Source organism: Equus caballus, chromosome 1 (assembly GCF_041296265.1).
Source record: "Equus caballus isolate H_3958 breed thoroughbred chromosome 1, TB-T2T, whole genome shotgun sequence".
Classification (NCBI taxonomy): Eukaryota; Metazoa; Chordata; class Mammalia; order Perissodactyla; family Equidae; genus Equus; species Equus caballus.
In genome coordinates, this window is record NC_091684.1 from 124,689,116 (window position 1) to 124,708,309 (window position 19,194).

General features: G+C 38.7%; 1 protein-coding gene across 1 annotated transcript in view; it reads left to right on the top strand.

Annotated features, from left to right (window-relative positions):
- The window catches only part of GABRG3 (gamma-aminobutyric acid type A receptor subunit gamma3), a 596,312-nt gene that overhangs the window by 567,778 nt on the left and 9,340 nt on the right, over positions 1–19,194 (top strand). The window contains exons 7-9 of the mRNA XM_023652068.2: positions 3,565–3,717; positions 6,988–7,184; positions 7,487–7,546. Coding sequence (XP_023507836.1) covers positions 3,565–3,717; positions 6,988–7,184; positions 7,487–7,546 — 410 coding nt within the window. The remainder of the gene's footprint in view (positions 1–3,564; positions 3,718–6,987; positions 7,185–7,486; positions 7,547–19,194) is intronic.

Here is a 19,194-nt window from a genome sequence, read left to right on the forward strand (position 1 = left end):
AGGTTGAAGAAATTATTCAACTCTTTGGATATTCTATTTGAGCTGTGTTCATAACTGCTGGGGTGATTTATTATGTTTTATTCTTCTGTTTGCTGTTTGGTTTTCTGCTTGTTTTTTTAATTTAAATTTTATGTAAAAATTAATAGGCAATTAAATATCACACATAATTCAATATTTCCCCAGAAAATTATGTAACTTGGCATTCATGTTACTTAGAAAGATATTTTTGTGTTCTTTGATTGCTTCAGGTTAGTCGTTCTGATTCCTTTGTACTGCAGTGCTAATTTGCTTAAAATTTTAAATGTGTCTTGGGAAATGATTTCAAAATTGTTGTTTCTATCAACCATCCTCAATATTGCTATAACAGAACACCACATCCTTCAAAAGAAATTCTAATTTATTGAAGGCATAGTTTTCATGTAGACTCAATATAGTCTCCTTGTCAATCTTTTAAGTAAAATGATCTTAATCTTTTATTCAGCAAATATCTTTTTGATATTTGCTGAGTCTTTTTCATGACGATCTTTTTATTCAACAAATACTAACTGATTGCTTATCATTAAACAGCACTGCTGAACAACAGAGAAATATTATATAAGCCAACCAGTTTATTGGTTTGAAGACAGATGTTATATTAGTAATTATAGAAACAAGTTAATTACAGTTGTTGGGAGGACTTCTTGGGGAACTAAGTGATTTCTAAGCTGAGATTCAGAGATGAGTGGGTACTATCGGGATGTCAGAGAAAGGAAGAGAAGAGCATCCTAGGAAGAAGGGGAGGGATTCGGTGGCCTCTAGAGAAGGATATGGCATGTCTGAGGACCTGGGGAGACCCCAGTGCCCAGAGTGCAGAGAGTACAGGGCAAGGGGCATTTCATGTAGAATGGTGTCAACCTTAATAAAAATGTAACAATTGTACAATGACAGCAAGATGCTGATGAAGGGTTATAAGGAGAGTGATATAATGATATTTATGCTTTAGAAAGATCGTTTTGGTGGCAGGACATAGAATGGAGTAGACAAGTGGTTGTCAGAATGTGACAAGCTACCCTCATGATAAATGATAGTGCTTGGGCTTGTTGGAGAAAAGAGTTAAGAAGGATGCAGGAATTGAAGAAGGGAAAAGGAGAAGTCAGACATGGTTCCTGGGTTTCTGCCAGGAGGAAGTGAGAGAAGGACCTGAATGAACAGCAGGAATCAGTGTGGTGGAGATGACAGTTCAATTCTAGACTATCATCCAGAAGGCTGAATCCAGCAGGCTTAAGGGTGGAGGTCAAATGGGAAGATGGGGAAAGACATATTCTCAGGCGATCACCTAGAAAAGACATGAATAGAGATAATTCTGGAATAAAATGTAGAGTGTACTTGTGCCCTTTCCTAATCCCCCAGGAAATCTTACAGAATCTCTAGTAATGTCTATTTGTTTTTGTTAGTGCCATCAAGTTGATTCCAGCTCCCAGCAACCCTGTGTACAGCAAAGGGAACTCTGCCCGGTCTTTTTGTGCCATCCTCTCATCTTCTGGCACTGTATCACACAATGCTTTGCTGCTTTTCATAGGGCTTTCATGGCCAGTTTTTTTGGAAGTGGGTGGCCAGGTCCTTCTTCTTAGTCTGTCTAGCCTGGAAGTTCTGCTGAAACCTGTTCATTATGGGTGACCCCACTGGTATTTGAAATAGCAGTGGTATAGCTTTCACCATCACAGCAACAAGCAGCCACCACAGTATGACAACTGATAGATGGGTGGTGGTGTTCCCTAACTGAGAAACAAACACAGGCAGTAGCAGTGAGAGTGCAAATCTTAACCACTAGACCAGCAGGGCTGGCTAGTAACATCTATATTGCTCTCAAATCATGTATGATGTGGTTTTCTTTAGTAGTAGGAGCAGAATATCATAAAATGATTACTTCTGCTTGTTTCTAGGTTGGCACAGCCTAAGTGCCAGAGTTATGAAAGGATAAGATAAATATAGAAATATTAAATAAAACACCAATCCAATCTCTATTGCTATGTGTTTGTCATTATTTTTATTTTCTACTTATGAGTGAGCTCATATGGTATTTGACTTTCTCCTTCTGACTTATTTCACTTAGCATAATACCCTCAGGGTCCATCCATGTTGTCACAAATGGCCGGATTTCATCATTTCTTATGGATGAGTAGTATTCCATTGTGTATATATACCACATCTTATTTATCTGTTTGGCCCTTGATGGGCACCTAGGTTACTTTCAAGTCTTGGCTATTGTCAATAATGCTGCAATGAACATAAAGGTGCATGTATCTTTATGCATTTGTGTTTTCAAGTTCTTTGGATAAATACCCAGCAGTGGGATAGCTGGATCATATGATAGATCTATTCTTAATTTTCTGAGGCTACTCCACCCTACTTTTCATAGTGGCTGCACCAGTTTGCACTCCCACCAGCAGTGTACCAGGGTTCCCTTCTCTCCACATCCTCTCCAACACTTGTTTCCTGTCATTAATTACAGCCATTCTGACTGGAGTGATGTGATATCTTCTTGTAGTTTTGATTTCCATTTCCCTGATAACTAATGTTGTTGAACATCTTTTCATATGCCTGTTGGCCATCCGTATATCTTCTTTGGAGAAATCTCTGTTCAGATCTTTTGCCCATTTTTTAACTGGGTTGTTAGTTTTTTTGTTGTTGAGATGTATGAGTTCTCTGTGTATTTTGGATATTAACCCCTTATCTGATATACGGTTTGCAAATATCTTATCCCAATTGTTAGGTTGTCTTTGTTTTGTTCATGGTTTCCTTTTAGCGACAGAAATTGGATTGGTGGTTACCACAGGGGAAGGGGACAGGGGAGTGGGAAAAAGGGGTGATTAGGTTCACACGTGAGGTGATGGACTATAATTAGTTTTTGGGTGGTGAACATGATGTAATCTACACAGAATTCGAAATATATTATGGCGTACATCTGAAAGCTATATAATGTTATAATCAAATGTTACTGAAATAAAAAAAGACTAAAAAAATAAAAATTAGAAAACTAAAAATAAACTTCAGATGGCAAAGACAAATAATATATATATTAAATAAAACAAACTACAAGGTTAATAAGCTAAAATTCATGCTATAACAAAATAAAAATATAAAATAATTACACAAGTGCATGTATGAAAGCTTATGTATAACTATTATTATTGAAAAAATAAAATGACTATGAATCTGTTGGAGGATTGAGTTTATTACCTTTTACCCTTGATTTTAAACATGCAACATACAGAGAGACTCAAGCAATAATAGCTCATTAAGTAATGGTCTGTCATGGAATCGATGTGCATGTCTATCTCCTCTATAAATTAATATGTTTATGTGTTCTTTACTGTGAACAGTAAAATGCCTTGCACAGCCATGGATACTATAAAAATTAAGTTTAAGAAAAACAACATTTTGATCCTGTCCCCAGTTTGGTATTGTTATAGTTGTACATTTTGTTCCAAGTCATCCATTTAACAAAACAAATTATAAATGATTTCCCTGAATTATTTTTTAACCCAAGAAAGTTTTCTCAATTTTGACAATCTTTTATTACAGGAGATTATGTTGTCATGACTATATATTTTGAATTGAGTAGAAGAATGGGATACTTCACTATTCAAACATACATCCCCTGTATTCTGACTGTGGTTTTGTCTTGGGTCTCCTTTTGGATCAAAAAAGATGCTACACCGGCCAGAACAGCATTAGGTGAGTTTCAAAGTAACTCTCCCACTATTTCAAGTATGCATAAAAATATCTTCAGTGAAAGAGAGTTAAATGTTGTAATTGATTTAATCTGAGGGCTAATTGAACCATGCTTAGATATTCTTAAGTAGCCAAGTTAGATTGTTCTTTCTGACAATAGAATCTCATGTACCACTTAAATTAAGATGGGATTAAGTATCCAGGATGAATCAAATGTGTCATCTGATACTATCCTCTAAGGATAATGTGATCATAAAAATGTAGTCATGTCCCAGAACCTACCATACTCAAAATCTCATTATGTCAGTAGAAGGAAACAGAACTTAGCACACAACTTTGAGAACTGAAAACACAATATTGGTAAAATAGTCTCTCAATAAAAGAAGTTCTGCTTGTGTATATCAACTTTATCAGAAAACAAGAAAATAATCATTCTCTTCAGAATGATCTACTCAGTAAGCTCAAAGTCTTTTCATGAATTTTCCTCTGATGCCCAAAGTCCTCTTAATAAAACATTAAAATTCAGTGGTTTTAGAATTGTGCAACATGTTTTATATCAGTTTTTCTTTAAGATATGAATTTTGCCTAATTTTCAGTGTTTTGATTTGTGAAGATAGGTAATGTATACAACTGAATATAGAGGTTGTTTTTCCCAAAAGTTTCTTTCAGAAAAGAGGAAGTTGTCTCAATTTCAAAATCCCTGCAAAGCCTCTCATATTACATCATGCTTTCTCTAAATACAAGATGGAATTGGTAAATCAGCAAGCAAAGATATAACCCAAATTTAGTAACTATTCTTGGGGTTATGACCTCACAATTCAAATTCTGGATATCATAGTGAGACTGACTTTAAAGATCAGCTTCAAAACAATATAATATGTACTTATGTTTCCACAACTTGAGACTATGAAAGTCCTATCAAAGAGTAGCTGTTGTGGGATTAAGAGGACAATGATACTAGATATACACAGTGATGGCAGTTAGATTTACAGCACAGAAGAGTGGGGAAATGTCATTAACACCAGGATATTTTGTTGAGACACCAGATAGGCTATGCCCAGAAATAAAAGGGGTACTCTAGACTTCCTCTAAATAAAGCTCAAACCCAACCTTGACAAGATCTAGAACCTCCAGCAAATTAACTGTCTGTCCTAAGAAAACATTCAACATGCTTTTAAAAAAGATACCATAGCCCAGACTCTTTACAGTCTATCATCCACAAGACTGAGTATACAATAAAATACTACTAGAAATTCTAAGAAGCAGGAAAATGTGACCCATGATCAAGCAAAAAAAGAGTCAATATAAAAAGACAACTCTGATGTTAAATCAGCAGACATGTGCATTAAAGCAGCTATTATAATAATGTCCAAGGACTTAAAGGAAAATATGATGAGAATGAGTGAACAGATGGATAATCTCAGCAGATTGAGTATATTAAAAGCGAAATTCTAGAATGAAATACATAAGAGCTGAATTGAAATAGTCACTAAATGGGCTTAAGAGCAGATTGAAGATGGCAGTAAAAAAAGGTCATGTATAATTGAAGACCATCATGTAAAATGTATCTAATCTGAAGAAGAGAGGGATAAAAAGATTTAAAAGAATGAACAGAGCCTCAATGATCTGTGTGACAATATGAAGAGGTATAACATAACTGTAACTGAGGTTCCAGAATGAAACAGAAAACATAATGAATTTAAAAAGTTTTGTGAAGAAATAGGTTAAAATCCCCAAATTTAGTGAAAAATACCTATCTACAGATTCTGTAGACATGACACTATGGTCACCACAGTTTCTTAAAAGCTAAATTGGATATTCATTACAAAATCTATTTTCATGAAAATGCACCTGACATCAGTGTAGATGTTCTCAATTTACATAGCATTTTTACATGAAGTATCACCACTCTCCTACCTACAATGAGGAGAGTCTGGTATTCTTGTTTCACTGTATTGTTAAAGAAACCCATTCAAAGAAGGTAAGTGGCATCACATGACCAAATACTTCAGAAGGCCCAGAGCAAGGCTGAGGGTTTTGACTTCCCGGTCAACATCCTTTACACCTGGCCCTGACTGATCACCCTGAGCAGTTACAGAGAGGAACTAAACAGGAATGGTGATGCTCCAGCAAAGGTGAGAACTAATGTGCATTCATCTGGCGTGTCCACTTAATCCTTGAGTAGTACCGCCAAGCAGATATCTTATTTTATTCCCTTTGAATCACAGAGGTAGTGAGTCATTAAATTCCAGATTCCTATGATTCTGAGATTTTGTGTCATTAGCCTACCTGTCCAGCAACTCTAATAGGTTCTGATTCTCCAGGAGCTCATCCAGGGGAGGGTCAGCCTTATCTCATTTCATATGATAAGCATCTAGTCATTTTGTTCCCCTTCATGTTCAGTAGATTCCATTCCTATTTTTAGTTGATTTTCCTGTTAAACTATCCTTCACATATGTCTCTTTTCTAAATATTTTCCACAATCTTTGATTAAATCTTTAGTATTAACCCATGTATATGAATTAGTAAAAGTCATACCAACACTCAATATTATTAGTAAATAGTTAATAAGTGAATTAATGCATTCAGTGCAAACATTCATTGAAATGCCTAAAATGTGCTAGGCAAGATGTTGACAGGCTATCACAGATGAGCAAGATACAGTTTTGCTCTTAAATATAACACAATTAATTCAAGGATACAGGCATGCAAAGACTGCCAAAACATATGCAATTCACAGTGATGATGAAAAAACAAGGTGCCTAGAAGGTACAGGGCTAGTGCAGATGTGCACGTTGTCAATTCTGCCTGGGGTGCCATATGTGAAGGCACCTCAAACAGAGTGATGGTTCAGCTGAATCCTGAAGAAAGGTATGCGTTTACAAATTGCATAGGGAGGGAGAAGTAAGAAGGAAAAGAGTTTATCTGTGAAGAAGAAAAGTATGAGATGTGGAACAGCATAGAATGTATAGGGGGAGTGCAAACTGTACCTTCATTAAGAATATTTAAAAGACAAAATCTCAAACAACGAGAGAATTACTGAATGACCTGAAAGGTGTCAACTTAATTCAGGTAATTTAAGGTTATTGTGAAGACTTTGATAACAACTTTTATGGAAACATTGCTTACAAAATTGTATAGACATTAAACTGAAAAGTATTATTACATTTCTGCAATGTCAAGAAGGATTCATGTAAAAGTAAAACATTTTGTGTTGGAGTAGAGGGATTCTTTGTGGCTCCTTTTACAACTTGATACCTGTTCCCTGTGCAGGCATCACCACAGTGTTGACCATGACCACGCTCAGCACCATAGCCAGGAAGTCCTTGCCCCGTGTGTCCTATGTGACTGCCATGGACCTCTTCGTGACTGTGTGCTTCTTATTTGTCTTTGCTGCTCTCATGGAGTATGCTACCCTCAACTATTATTCAAGTTGTAGAAAACCAACCACCACTAAGAAGAAAACATCAGTGAGTTGCAGTAGCAAAGATTTTCTGGGGAAGTTTAGTGGGAGGATAGTTTGAAATAAATGATGCTTAGTCCTAAGGACTTTATACAACATGATATAAATAACTAATTCATCATGACTTTCAAAAGACAAGACAGGTATTCTTAACATATGAATGTGACCCCCAAGCACCTCTTCAGCTTCACCTACCAGTGACGTGGATTGATGTAATCATACCTTAAAGATTTTTCTTAACTAAGGGATTGTGATGAAGATTTTAGTAGCTATTTTCTAATTTTTTTCGTTTTTTTTCTTTTCTTGCAGTTATTACGTCCAGAATCCTCAAGATGGATTCATGAGCGAATAAGCCTACAAGCTCCCTCTGTATGTATAGCATTGCAGGTGCAAATGTTTCTGAGAACTCTTACTAAACTAAGATTGAAAGATATGTTATTGTGTATTATGCATGTACTGAATAACAATGAGTAATGCATGTACTCCCTTCAAAAATGTGTTTACATTTTTTTAATATTCAACTTAGAAAATTTAGAAAATAAATGAAAAAAAATAGTCATAATCTTTCTACCCCGGTATTAGTGTATAGGTTACATATTTCTGTTTTGTAGCTCAAAAATATGTTATGAATAAGTTTCTGTATCATAAATATTATTTTGTAGGATCATTTTAATGATTGCATCATATGTTCAAGATCAATGCACAGACAATCTTGTCTGGACACTGGGATAATCCACACATTTTCCCCTCTATACATATTCTTATCACTACAGTTTTCTATACACCTGTGACTACTTAGTATAAATTCCTAGAAGCAGAATGCCTGGGTCAAAGGAGTTGCAAGATCTTTGTCAAATCATATTCCACCAGCTCCGTTAGCAGTGTGGGAACTCCCCTCTCAGAACTCTCCCTACATTCAGTTTGATAGCCAAACAGAAAAACGGCTCTTGCAAACTGTTCCCATTGGCAGTTCTTTGTTGACAAAGCTTAATATTTTCCACATGTTTACTTTTGATTTTCATTTCTGTTTTTGTGAATTACTTTTTATGTCTTCTAACTTTTATAAAAGTTTTATGTATACATAACTTTTATAACATTTTTATGTCTTTTAGCTTTTTTAAAGTAGCAATCTGACTTTTTTTTTTGATTGGCCCTGAGCTAACATCTGTTGCCAATCTTCCCCTTTTTTGCTTGAGGAAGATTGTTGCTGAGCTAACATCTGTGCCAATCTTCCTCTATTTTGTATGTGGGATGATGCGATAGCATGGCTTGATGAGCCATGCATATGTCCCTGTCCAAGATTCAACCCTGTGAACCCCAGGCCACCGAAGCGGCGTGCTTGAACTTAACCACCACACCACCAGGCCGGCCCCAGCAATCTGACAATTTTTTATGTTATATGTTATGTATATTGCATGTTATATAACACAAAATTTATATAGTCCCATGTAGAATATATTAGGCATATTAATCCATTTTTTGTTATGTAATTTTTACTTCAGCTTTCATTGGCAACATTGTCACTGTCATTTCTTGTGCCTTTTTCCACATGCATTGCTTCAAGTCTCCTGTTGTCCAACTTATCAGCCTTTCCTTTTGTGGTCTCTGCTTCCTATGTTCCACTTGGGAAAGTCTTCTCCACCCTCAGAATGACCTAACTCCCCTTCACTTTCTTTTAAGCACTTATTCTGTTGGACACTATGTTCTAAGTACTTTGGTGTATTAAATCATTTTATCCCTTACAACAGCCATTCTACAGATAAGGAAACTGAAATCTGGAGAAATTAAGACCTAACGATATTGACCAAGGTTTGACAATTTTTTAAAAAAAAAATTGTTACATTTAATTATTAATGCATCTGAATTTGTCATACATGGCTTGAGGTTAGAATCTAACTTTACCTAAAAATTGAAAAATGTCTTTACATCACTGATGTGAACTACCTCTTTTATCATATAACAATTTTGGTATGTAGTCATTACTTATATTCCTTTATACATATCAATTCACTAATTACACAGAGTTTTATGCCTGCCCCTACACCATAGGTGGTTTTCTAACTGCAAGTCAGCACTTTATGTTTAGTGCATTTCAGCCCTTTTTCATAAGGAGACTGCTTGGTTATGTATACTCTGCAAATGTGTATCATGGCAGTTCTGACAGAAGGCAAGTGGTGCAGCGACTTTTACAGTTGTGGGAAGCCACAGTGAACACACAAATTTTGCCAGGAAATGTTTCCAAATAGCAAGAGACTGAAAAGTAATGGGAAAGGGTGAGGGGTGAGGGTGCTGAATAACAGAGACAAGTCAGAATGCATAGCCTGAGACCCAGAGAGCACATTATCACACACAGCCAGGGGGCTGGGAGTCGAGGAAGAAATATTGACACTTTTGGTATAGAAATGAAACTGCCAGAAGAAAGAAAGAATCCTTTAACAGAGAGAAAAAAGAAATTTCCACAAAACCAGAAGAAATTTGTTTGTTTGTTTGTTTTTCTTAAAGATTGGCACTTGGGCTAACAACTGTTGCCAATCTTCCTTTTTTTTTTTTTAAAGATTGGCACCTGGGCTAACAACTGTTGCCAATCTTTTTTTTTCTTTTTTCTGCTTTATCTCCCCAAAACTCCCCTGTACATAGTTGTATATCTTAGTTGCAGGTCCTTCTAATTGTGGGATGTGGGACTCCGCCTCAACGTGGCCTGACGAGCGGTGCCATGTCCGCGCCCACGATCCGAACCCTGGGCCTCCGCAGTGGAGCACAGGAACTTAACCGCTCGGCGACGGAGCTGGCCCCTGTTTGTTTATTTTAAAGATTGGCACCTGCACTAGCATCTGTTGCCAATCTTTTTTTTTCTTCTTCTCCCCAAAGGCCCCCAGTACATAGTTGTATATTCTAGTTGTGAGTGCCTCTGGTTGTGCTATGTGGGATGCTGCCTCAGCATGGCCTGATGAGCGGTGCCATGTCCGCGCCCAGGATCAGAACCGGCGAAACCCTGGGCCACCGAAGCTGAGCACGTGAACTTAAACACTCGGCCACAGGGCCGGCCCCCCAATTTTTTTTAAAGTAATGACCTTGAGAAAAGTATGGAGAAAAATAATTCACAGACAGAAAGGGTGCCAGGCCAAGTGAAAAGACGCAATCAGAGATATTCCACAAGAGTACATAAGGTAGACAAAGAAGCAGAGTGTTTCAAAGCCTGGATGATAATTGTCAACAGCTTCAACTCTATTCTGAAAGATCCACAGTGTTGGGCTAGTTAAGGGGCCACTATTACCAAGAAGAAACAAAAATGAGCAGCCTCAGAGCAAGGAGGGCAGGAGCCAGGCCCCGCTAACGATCACATATGTAGGCTTTGGGCAAGTTGTTTGAACACCTGTGCCTCAGTTTCCTAACCCAAACAAAGCGAGGCTAATCCACCTCACATGTGAAGTAATGCCTACCATCCGGGAAGCACAGCGGTTTCAGGGATGTCCTGGGGCTGCGTTATACACACAGGCAAAGCAGGAGTGAGTCAGCTTGGCTGAAGATAGCCTTGGAGATTCATTAATTAAAATCTCCATTGCAGGCACAGTTTGAAATTTGCATGAAAATGAGAGGGATACATTTAAAGAAGTATTTAAATATTGAAATATTTAATATTTAAATATTCTTTAAATATTTAAAGAAATATTGTTTAAAAGCAATACAGTGTATGGCTGTTTAGGGCTTTTAACATCCTAAGTTTTATTTCAATATTGTAAAATAGAATTAGTTTCATTTCAAAACAGTGAGCTATAAAGACGTAAATAGAGCTCTCAATTGTTGCATCAGGTTTATATGTGTTTCAATCATTATGAGTTTTTATTTCTCTAAATGAAGAAGTGAAATGGAGATTTGTCTTGCCCCCAGAAATTTTACTGCGTCTTTGCCTGTGGGCTCCTCAACTCACCCTTTAGATGGCTAGTGAACTGTCCTCATCCCTGCAGAGCCTTCTGATGCCCATCCTGAGTGTGCAGCTGCCTTTGGGTCTGCCATGCCTGTAATGGCCAGTCTGCTGTTCTGTGTGGCACTACACAGGTACACAGGATTGAAGAAATGAACAGATGAATATCAGGTTGAACATTGTTAAAATACACATGCAATTATTAGTTAATAAAGGTAGATTTTTCCAGTTAGAGCTTGTCAAAGAGATGCAGATTCCTCAAGTGCACTGGAGTAGAGGCAGGAATCTACTTTTTTTTATCAAACCCCACTGGTGATTTTTATATCTACTCAGGTCTAAGAACCATTAACCCAAGAGATGTGTCCACATTAAAGCCACAAGGACATCAAGACTTTCATTTTTGCCATTGTCCAGAACTGTGGAGGAAGGTAGATGGCTCTACCGTGATGCCCCTGACTGGCCATTGGCATGTGCAGAGGAGGAAATGGTTAGTGAACACATGGTCCAGGACATCTCGCTTTAGGTGGGTCCTCACACACAGATGCTTCCCATTTAAAAGAATGCCCCAAAAGATTACCAGTAGTGACTTGGAGTGAGCACTTCTACCTGCTTCTTTCTGGTTTATGACTCCACAAAGCTGTTAAAAAAGAAAATTCAACTGGGTAAATACAAGTCAAACTGGCTTTCTTCAATGATTCATGAAGCAGGCAGCATACCATCTAGTAAATAGAAAGGAGCTTCAAAGATCTACAGAAAATGAAAAGCTTTCAAAGGCAGGTAGGGAGCAGAAGAAAGGAAATTATTAGCACAGAATGCATTGTTTCAGGCAAGGTTGCCCACCTAAGGGGAACGGAAGGGCCTATTAGGTGGATTTTCTCACTAGGGCTGACCTGGTAATTCTGTGTTGATTGGTTAAAGGTCACATCCCTGGGAAGCTGAAACTGTAAGTAGAGTAGGTATTAAGTCTTGGTCTGCTAGATGTTGGCTTGGCACAGGTGACTCCATTTTGGGCCTGCTGTCTCCTTTTTCACAACTTCTCCTTTTGATCAGACTTTCAGCCTAATTGAGAGATGTGATCAGATTGAAGGTATTAGTGCCACTCCCAGCTACTGCTCTGAAGGTGCCACAGCTTTTGTTGACCGATTGTATGGTGTTCACAGGGCATAATGTTTTTTGCTTAATCTGTGTGATATTCACAGGCCATGACTTCAGGTTCATAATTTTGAAGTTAGTCATTCTCTTTGTTCCTTTTCTGATGTTCCAGTCTTAGGGAGCTCATTTGCTTAGGGGTTAGCAGCTATCAACATGCATTTAAAACTTTTGGGAGGATGCAATCCACCAGGGGGATTATTATGATTATAATAAGCAGGGTAATTTCCAATGTTTAGACTGCCCCTCAGAGCCAAGGTCTCCAAGACCCAAACCAATCAAAATCATTACACCAAATAAAGACCTGGTTGAAAGAGTTACCTTTCTAAGCCAAGTGGCTTGCTAAGGGATCCTGTGTAACTGAGTTTTAATCTCCCAAGAAGTGTTTATCCAGGTGCAGCAGATGATGTCAATCACAGCACAGAAGCCTCCTTATTCAGGTAAAGGATAATCAAAGGCTATCCTATTACCAAGAACAACTTTGGCCAGAGAATCTAAGGAGCTTTGTTAGGTAACTACTGCTTTAGCACCAGATTCTGAAATACTTTGAAGAGTTTAAGGAGAGGTTCCTGACCATATTCTCATTTACGATTACTCTAACCAGGGAAGTATGGCCCTGCCCAAAAGAAGTTAATCCTGAGTCATGAATGCCTGCTAGTAATCCCTTTCTAACTCAATGTTGTAAATCCAGAGGAGTCAACAAATGAGGTATCTTACATCATTTGTGGAAAGTTAGGGGCACAGTTAGATAACCTAAGAGGCATTGCCCAGCTATGCACCAGCTATCCAGGCCCAAGGAGAGTGATAACCACCACAGAAAATGACAAGCCCTGCCAGGCAAAAACTATTTCCACTAAGATGGTACAGATAATAGATTCATTTGTTGGGATTGCTGAGTTTACCCATTCAAGCCAGGGGTCAGTTATATTTTTGGTGCATTCAGAAAGTAAATCTCCTAACATGAAATAAAGAGATCTCTTAGTGAGTTGGGGGTGGATCTGATGTAGATAATCATGGGAATGTGGGGGTGCAAGTGTACTAAGATTTGCCTAGGTATTTGTGTTTAATTAGGCATGTACAATTATAAACAGAGAAAGGTAGAAACAAGGCTCAGGTTGTTCTGGCTGTAAAAGTTGAACTTGGTCAGAGACTTTTAAGGGGGAGTTGGTTGTAGTTTGCAGTGGCATTGGAAATAGAAGAGAAATTGGTCATAAGGAGCACCAGGAGGTCTCTAGTATCAAGGATAGATTGGACTCTTTGATGACAAATCCGGCAGTCAGAAAGGTTACCCCCTTAGCAATGGCCTGGGAGACACAGATGATGGCGTTATCTTTCCAGGCCAATGCCAAAGTAAAGGAAAGAAAGAAAAGAAGAAAGAGTTTCATTTTAGTTAAAGTATGAAGTCTTGATCCAGAGTTTTGGATGGAAGCATGCTACCCTAAGGTCAGCTATTTCTCTTCCTCATCAGTTTGATTTGGTGGTCTCTAGCATGTGCATAGGATCAGATGTCAGGTAGAGGCTTCTTCAGCTGTAAGATGTGTTCCCAAGACTCAATGCCTTCTAGTTTTGCAGCAGTGTCAGTGGTCAGGAGCACTTGATAAGTTTCTTTCCCATGGGGCTTGAAGGCTGTTTTTCTCTGATGACACTTCCAGAATACCCAATCACCAGGCTCCAGACTATGACCAACAGGATCCTTTGGATTGGAAATCTGGGGAGCTTCTTTAACCTATTTATGATAGACCTTAGCATAAGACATTAAAGATTTACAGTAACTGGTCATACTAACATGGGATAACAAGGAATCTGCAGAAAGTTGTATTCTGATGGACGTTCATCTACTGGTGACTATCTCATGTGGAGTTAGTTTATGTTTCCCAAAGCTGGTTCTGTAAATAGTCAGTAAGGCCAGAGGCAACACCTTAGGCCAAGGGAGTCCAGTAGTTTCAGCAAATATAGAGATTTTAAGTTTGAGGATCTCATTAGTTCTCTGGACCTTGCCTAATGATTGAGGGTGATAGAGACAGTGATAATTTCAAGAGGTTTGCAAGGCTTTTATTAAGGCTTGTGTGATTTCCCAGTGAAGTGGTTGCCTCAATCACTGAAAATTATGAAAGCTATACCCCGAGTGGGAAACACATTTTGTAACAGTTTATTTGTCAGTATGAGAGCATCAGCCTTGTAGCAGGGGAAGGCTTCAACTCATCCAGAAAACATACATACAACAAGAAGAACATATTGATAACCCATACCAAGTGGCAATTGAATGAAGTCCAGTTGCAGGTGTTCAAAGGGTACAGAGGCAGGAGGTTTGAGGCCTCTGCGGACAAAAATCGTTTTTCCAGGATTATGGACCTGGCAGATCAGACATTGATGGTAAACTAGTTTTGCAATTTTATGAAAGTCTACTCACCAATGTTTATTTATAATTTGAGTCATCTTAAATGTACCGTAGTGGGTGAAGGAATGTAAAAATCAAAAAATGGAGTTTGCCAGGGAGCTGGGAAGAACCAAGTGGCCTTCTTAGGTTTCCTATAGCCCTGACTCTTTAATGAATTTACAACCATCGTTTGCCCATCTTCAATTCTCTGATTTGGGAGCAGGCTGTTACCATGTCACAAGAACATCAGGATGACAAAACTCCGGCAACAAGGGGTCAATTTTTGCAGAAGCAGAATGGACTTCATCCACATGTGCTACACACTTTACTGATGCTGTTGCTGCTGCTTTTGCATGAAAGTCAGTGAGGGCATTTTCCTGATACTCAGGTTCAGGCCTTTAAGTATGAGCCTCAATTTTGATGACAGAAATTTTGGAAAGTAAGAGAATAGCAGCAAAAATATTGTTTATTTGTTGTCCATTTTTGATTGGGTTCCCAGTGGACTTAAGAAAACCCCTTTGTTTCCACAGAGTCCCAAAATCACGGATGACTCCAAAGGCATATTGGTGATTAGTATGAATATTAACAATTTACTCTTTAATATCTAGCATGCTCAGGTAAGGGAGTGGAGCTCTACTTCTTGGGCTGATTTTGCTTGTGGGAGGTTTCCCTTCTCAAGTACTTCACATTGGGTAGTAACAGCGTAATCAGTTTGGAAATTCTCTTTTTCATTTTTGACCCATCAATAAAACAAATTAGATCAGGATTAGTCAGAAGAATGACTTGTAAATCAGGGAGTGGTGTCATGAAATGGGATGTTATTACCTCACCATCATGAGGCTCGCTTTCATCAGGCAGAAGTAGAAATGTAATGGGATTAAAAATGTTACAACCCTTTAAGGTGCAGGTTAGGTGGTGAGAGCACAAGGATCTGACAGGAGAAATGCTGAGTCAATTCAGAATTAAGAAAACTTTGGACAGCATTTGGAGTTTGTAAATAAATGTCATTTCCTAGGGTTCAATCCACTGAGGCTTCTACTGACTTTGCAGCTGTGGCTATAGCCTTAAGACAGCAGGCATAGGCACAAGCAACTGAATCAAGTGGTATGCTATAATAGGCAAAAGATCTGTGTGTATTACCACATTGTTTCATGAGTGTTCCCAGGGCTTGGTTATTTCTTCCATGCACAAATAAAGTAAAAGATTTTCAACAGTCAGGTAGCTCTGAGGCAGGCAGTTCCTGCAGTGCTTGTTTTGTCTTATACAGGAGTGCTCATGTTTATCTTCCCAAGGAAAGGGCTCAGGGACTGAAATTTTAGTAAGTTCACAGAGTTAGGAATACAATAGAGAAAAATTAGGGACCCATTGTCTGCAATAGCCAGCCAGGCCTAGGCATCCCCAAGCTGTCTCTTAGTTGTGGGCTAGGAAATTCTTGGATTATCTTAATTCTTTTCAGAGATAACTGGATTCCTTCAGCACTTAGATTATAACCTAGGTAATAAACAGTGTCCAGAGATAATTGTAATTTCTCCTTAGAGACTTTATGTTCTTTTTCAGAGAATTGTTGTGGCAAATAAATAAAATGTTTTATTGACACCTCTTTGGTAACTGAGTATAGCAAGAAGTCATCTCCTTATTGTAAAAGAATCAACTTCCCAGGGGACTGGAGGGTGCTTAAATCTTGGTGGGGTGCTTGGGAGAAATAAGAAGAGGCCTCAGTGAACTCTTTACTGTCCAGGTGTGTTGTTGATTGGTCTAAGTAAAGGCAAGTAGCTTTGGCTGTTGGGGTCTATAGGGAGCGATAAAGGTTGAAAAACAGTTTACAACAGGGAACTGTTTGAAGTCAGGTGGGACTAGTGGTAAAAAGGTAATTTGGTTCTGAAAAACTGGGGAATAAGAAATAACTATTTTGTTAATAGCCCTCCAGTCCTGGACAAATCGCCATCCCCTCCGGTTAGGTTTCCAGACTGGCAAGATCAGCGTGTTACTGGGGATGGTACGGGGAAAGATCAGCCCCTAGGCAATTGAGTCTTCTACTATGGGTGTGAGGCCTTGTATGACCTTAGGTTGAATGGATACTGAGTCAGTTTGAGAAGGAGATAGTTTTAGAATTTTTATAGGCTCTGCGCTTTGTATTCTCCCAATGTCAGTATTAGAAGTAGCCCACAGATTTGGGGGCATGTTGGTTGAATTAGGGGAACTTGGTTAGAATCCCTTCTCTTCCATGTCAGGGACAGATTGTAGGAAACATAAAAGATCAGGTTGAGGGGCTGGCCTGGTGGTGTAGTAGTTAAGTTCGTGCACTCTGTGTAGGCAGCCTGGGGTTCGCAGATCTGTGGTGCAGACCTATGCACTCCTCATCAAGCCGTGCTGTGATGTCGTCCCACATACAAAATAGAGGAAGACTGCAACAGATGTTAGCTCAGGGCCAATCTTCCTCACCAAAAAGAAAGATCAGGTCAAGTTTGGTCAGGAATTCTAAGGTGAGATCTCTGTTGGAGGCAAAATGTATTAGCCCTTTTAATTTAGAAAGGAGATCTCTACCTAATAGATTGACTGGGGTTGTCTCACGTGGCAAAAAAGGACATTTTTCATTAAAAGGTCCCAAATTCATTTGTACTGATTGAGAAAGAAATTTTACCTGAAAGTTATTAGATATCCCCACAATGGAAACTTTTTTCACTATGATAGATTTGTTGTCCTATGAGAGTGGGGTTTAGTGTAGAAATCATAGCCTGTTATCTACCAGAATTTGGCAAGATTTCCCATTAGTTCTAAGTTTAGTTTCCCCTTGGCTGTTTAAGGGGGTTACTGGTAGCAGTTTATCCAAGGGTCCCTTGGAGCCCTGTCAGTTTGGGGAGGGGCCCATTTGGGGACCCTCCCTTGAGGGCATTCCACGGAAGGTTGAGGAATTTTGAAGACAATATTTTTGTGTTCCCAACTGATTACAAATGAGACATCGACCCCTGGGCCAGCCTTTGATGATGGACCCCTAGCAGGAGTGTCATGTGGGAGGCCCAGGTGCTATTTTAGGTCTCTCGCCTTGAAGCTGTAAGGTCATTAGTTTGGCAGACCTTTGTTTATGATCTTGGTCTAAAGTCTTTAAAAGTGTTAAGCTATGGTCATGAGTTCAGTGAGGCCAGTGCCTCTCATCCTATTTTATGCCTTTTTATCAACTGGCTATCTCAGGGGATAATTTATTTACAAATAGGGCAGCTAGAGCAGGTTAGGTGACCTCATTTACTTTATGGAATCCAGAATGCCATAAGAAGAGTGCTTCCAAATGAGCTTTAAAGTCGGCCATGGATTCATCTTTATTTTGTTTGCATGTTTGAATAACAGACCTATCCGTGTAGGCAGGGAAGACTCTAGGAATGGCTTTTAAGGTCAACTGCTATTTTACAAGTTTTCTGGTCCATAAGAAGACCATGTTGGAGATTCAGGAACTCAAATATCATCTTCAAGATTATACCATTCTGCATCCAGATTCATCTATGGTCTTCCCCAGGTCCTACCAACGCATGCACAAGCTGATGAAGATCTGACAGCCCAGGGTCACAGGTCCTGATAAGGATTCTAAATTTTTTTAAAAACTTTTGGGGATCTTCCCTGGGTTTAGGAAATTCCTTAACTATGGCCCTTCGTTCAGTCTTTGACCAAGGAGTAAAAATATCTGAGGAGCATCACTTGCAAACTTCAGTGGTTTTGTTTTAAAAGGTAACTGTTTAATAGTCTCTTCAGAGTGGAAAGGCAGTTCAGACAGAAAATGAGTAGAGTGTGAATACTCTACTCAAGAAGGATAGAGGGGAGGAATAGGAGTTATGTCAGTCCTACTGTCTTCTGTTTTAGGTATCTCTTATGTCTTTAATTTTTCGTTAGCCTTCTGTAACAAGTCTTTCATTGAAACTATTTTGGAATCTTGAAGCCTTTTGAAAGCTCATGCATACCCATTAAAATAGGTATCCCATTCTGTTCGTTTAATTCAGGAACTCTTGCTTTCAAGTGCATTTCTTAAATGGGTGATCCTTGTCTAATTAGAATGTTCCCATTAATGACTGTTGCAGTTCTATGCTGTTTTTAGTAAAATTTTGCCATTTTTGTAAATGTTTATAGCTTCTGGGACTGTAGTTTTTAAACAAAATAAGCAGGTGTGCTGGAAGGTGGTGCACTTGACTCTTTAGAGTTTAAGGATCCCATTAGCCAAGACATTAGGTCTCTTGGAGCTGAACTAATACCTGAAAGGGATGCATCACTCAGTTGGGAGTTGTGTGGTGTTTTACAGTGTACTTCATTGCACAGAAATTTTCTTGAGGTTGACAGGTGACCTAGAGTCAATCTAATCCATTCCATGACCAACTTATCCTAACATGAGAGTCTTTGAGTTAGGTGGTGAGTGCTCTAACAGCCTTTAAATGTGTGACCTGTGCCCACCAATTTTTTTGTGTGGCTTTTTTTTTCTTTTTTGACAGCTGAGATCCTCATCAGCGATAGCCTTTATCTACACAAAACAGGACAGACAAACGCGTGCACCTTAACACACCAGCAGTAACCAAGAGATGTTACTGTGGA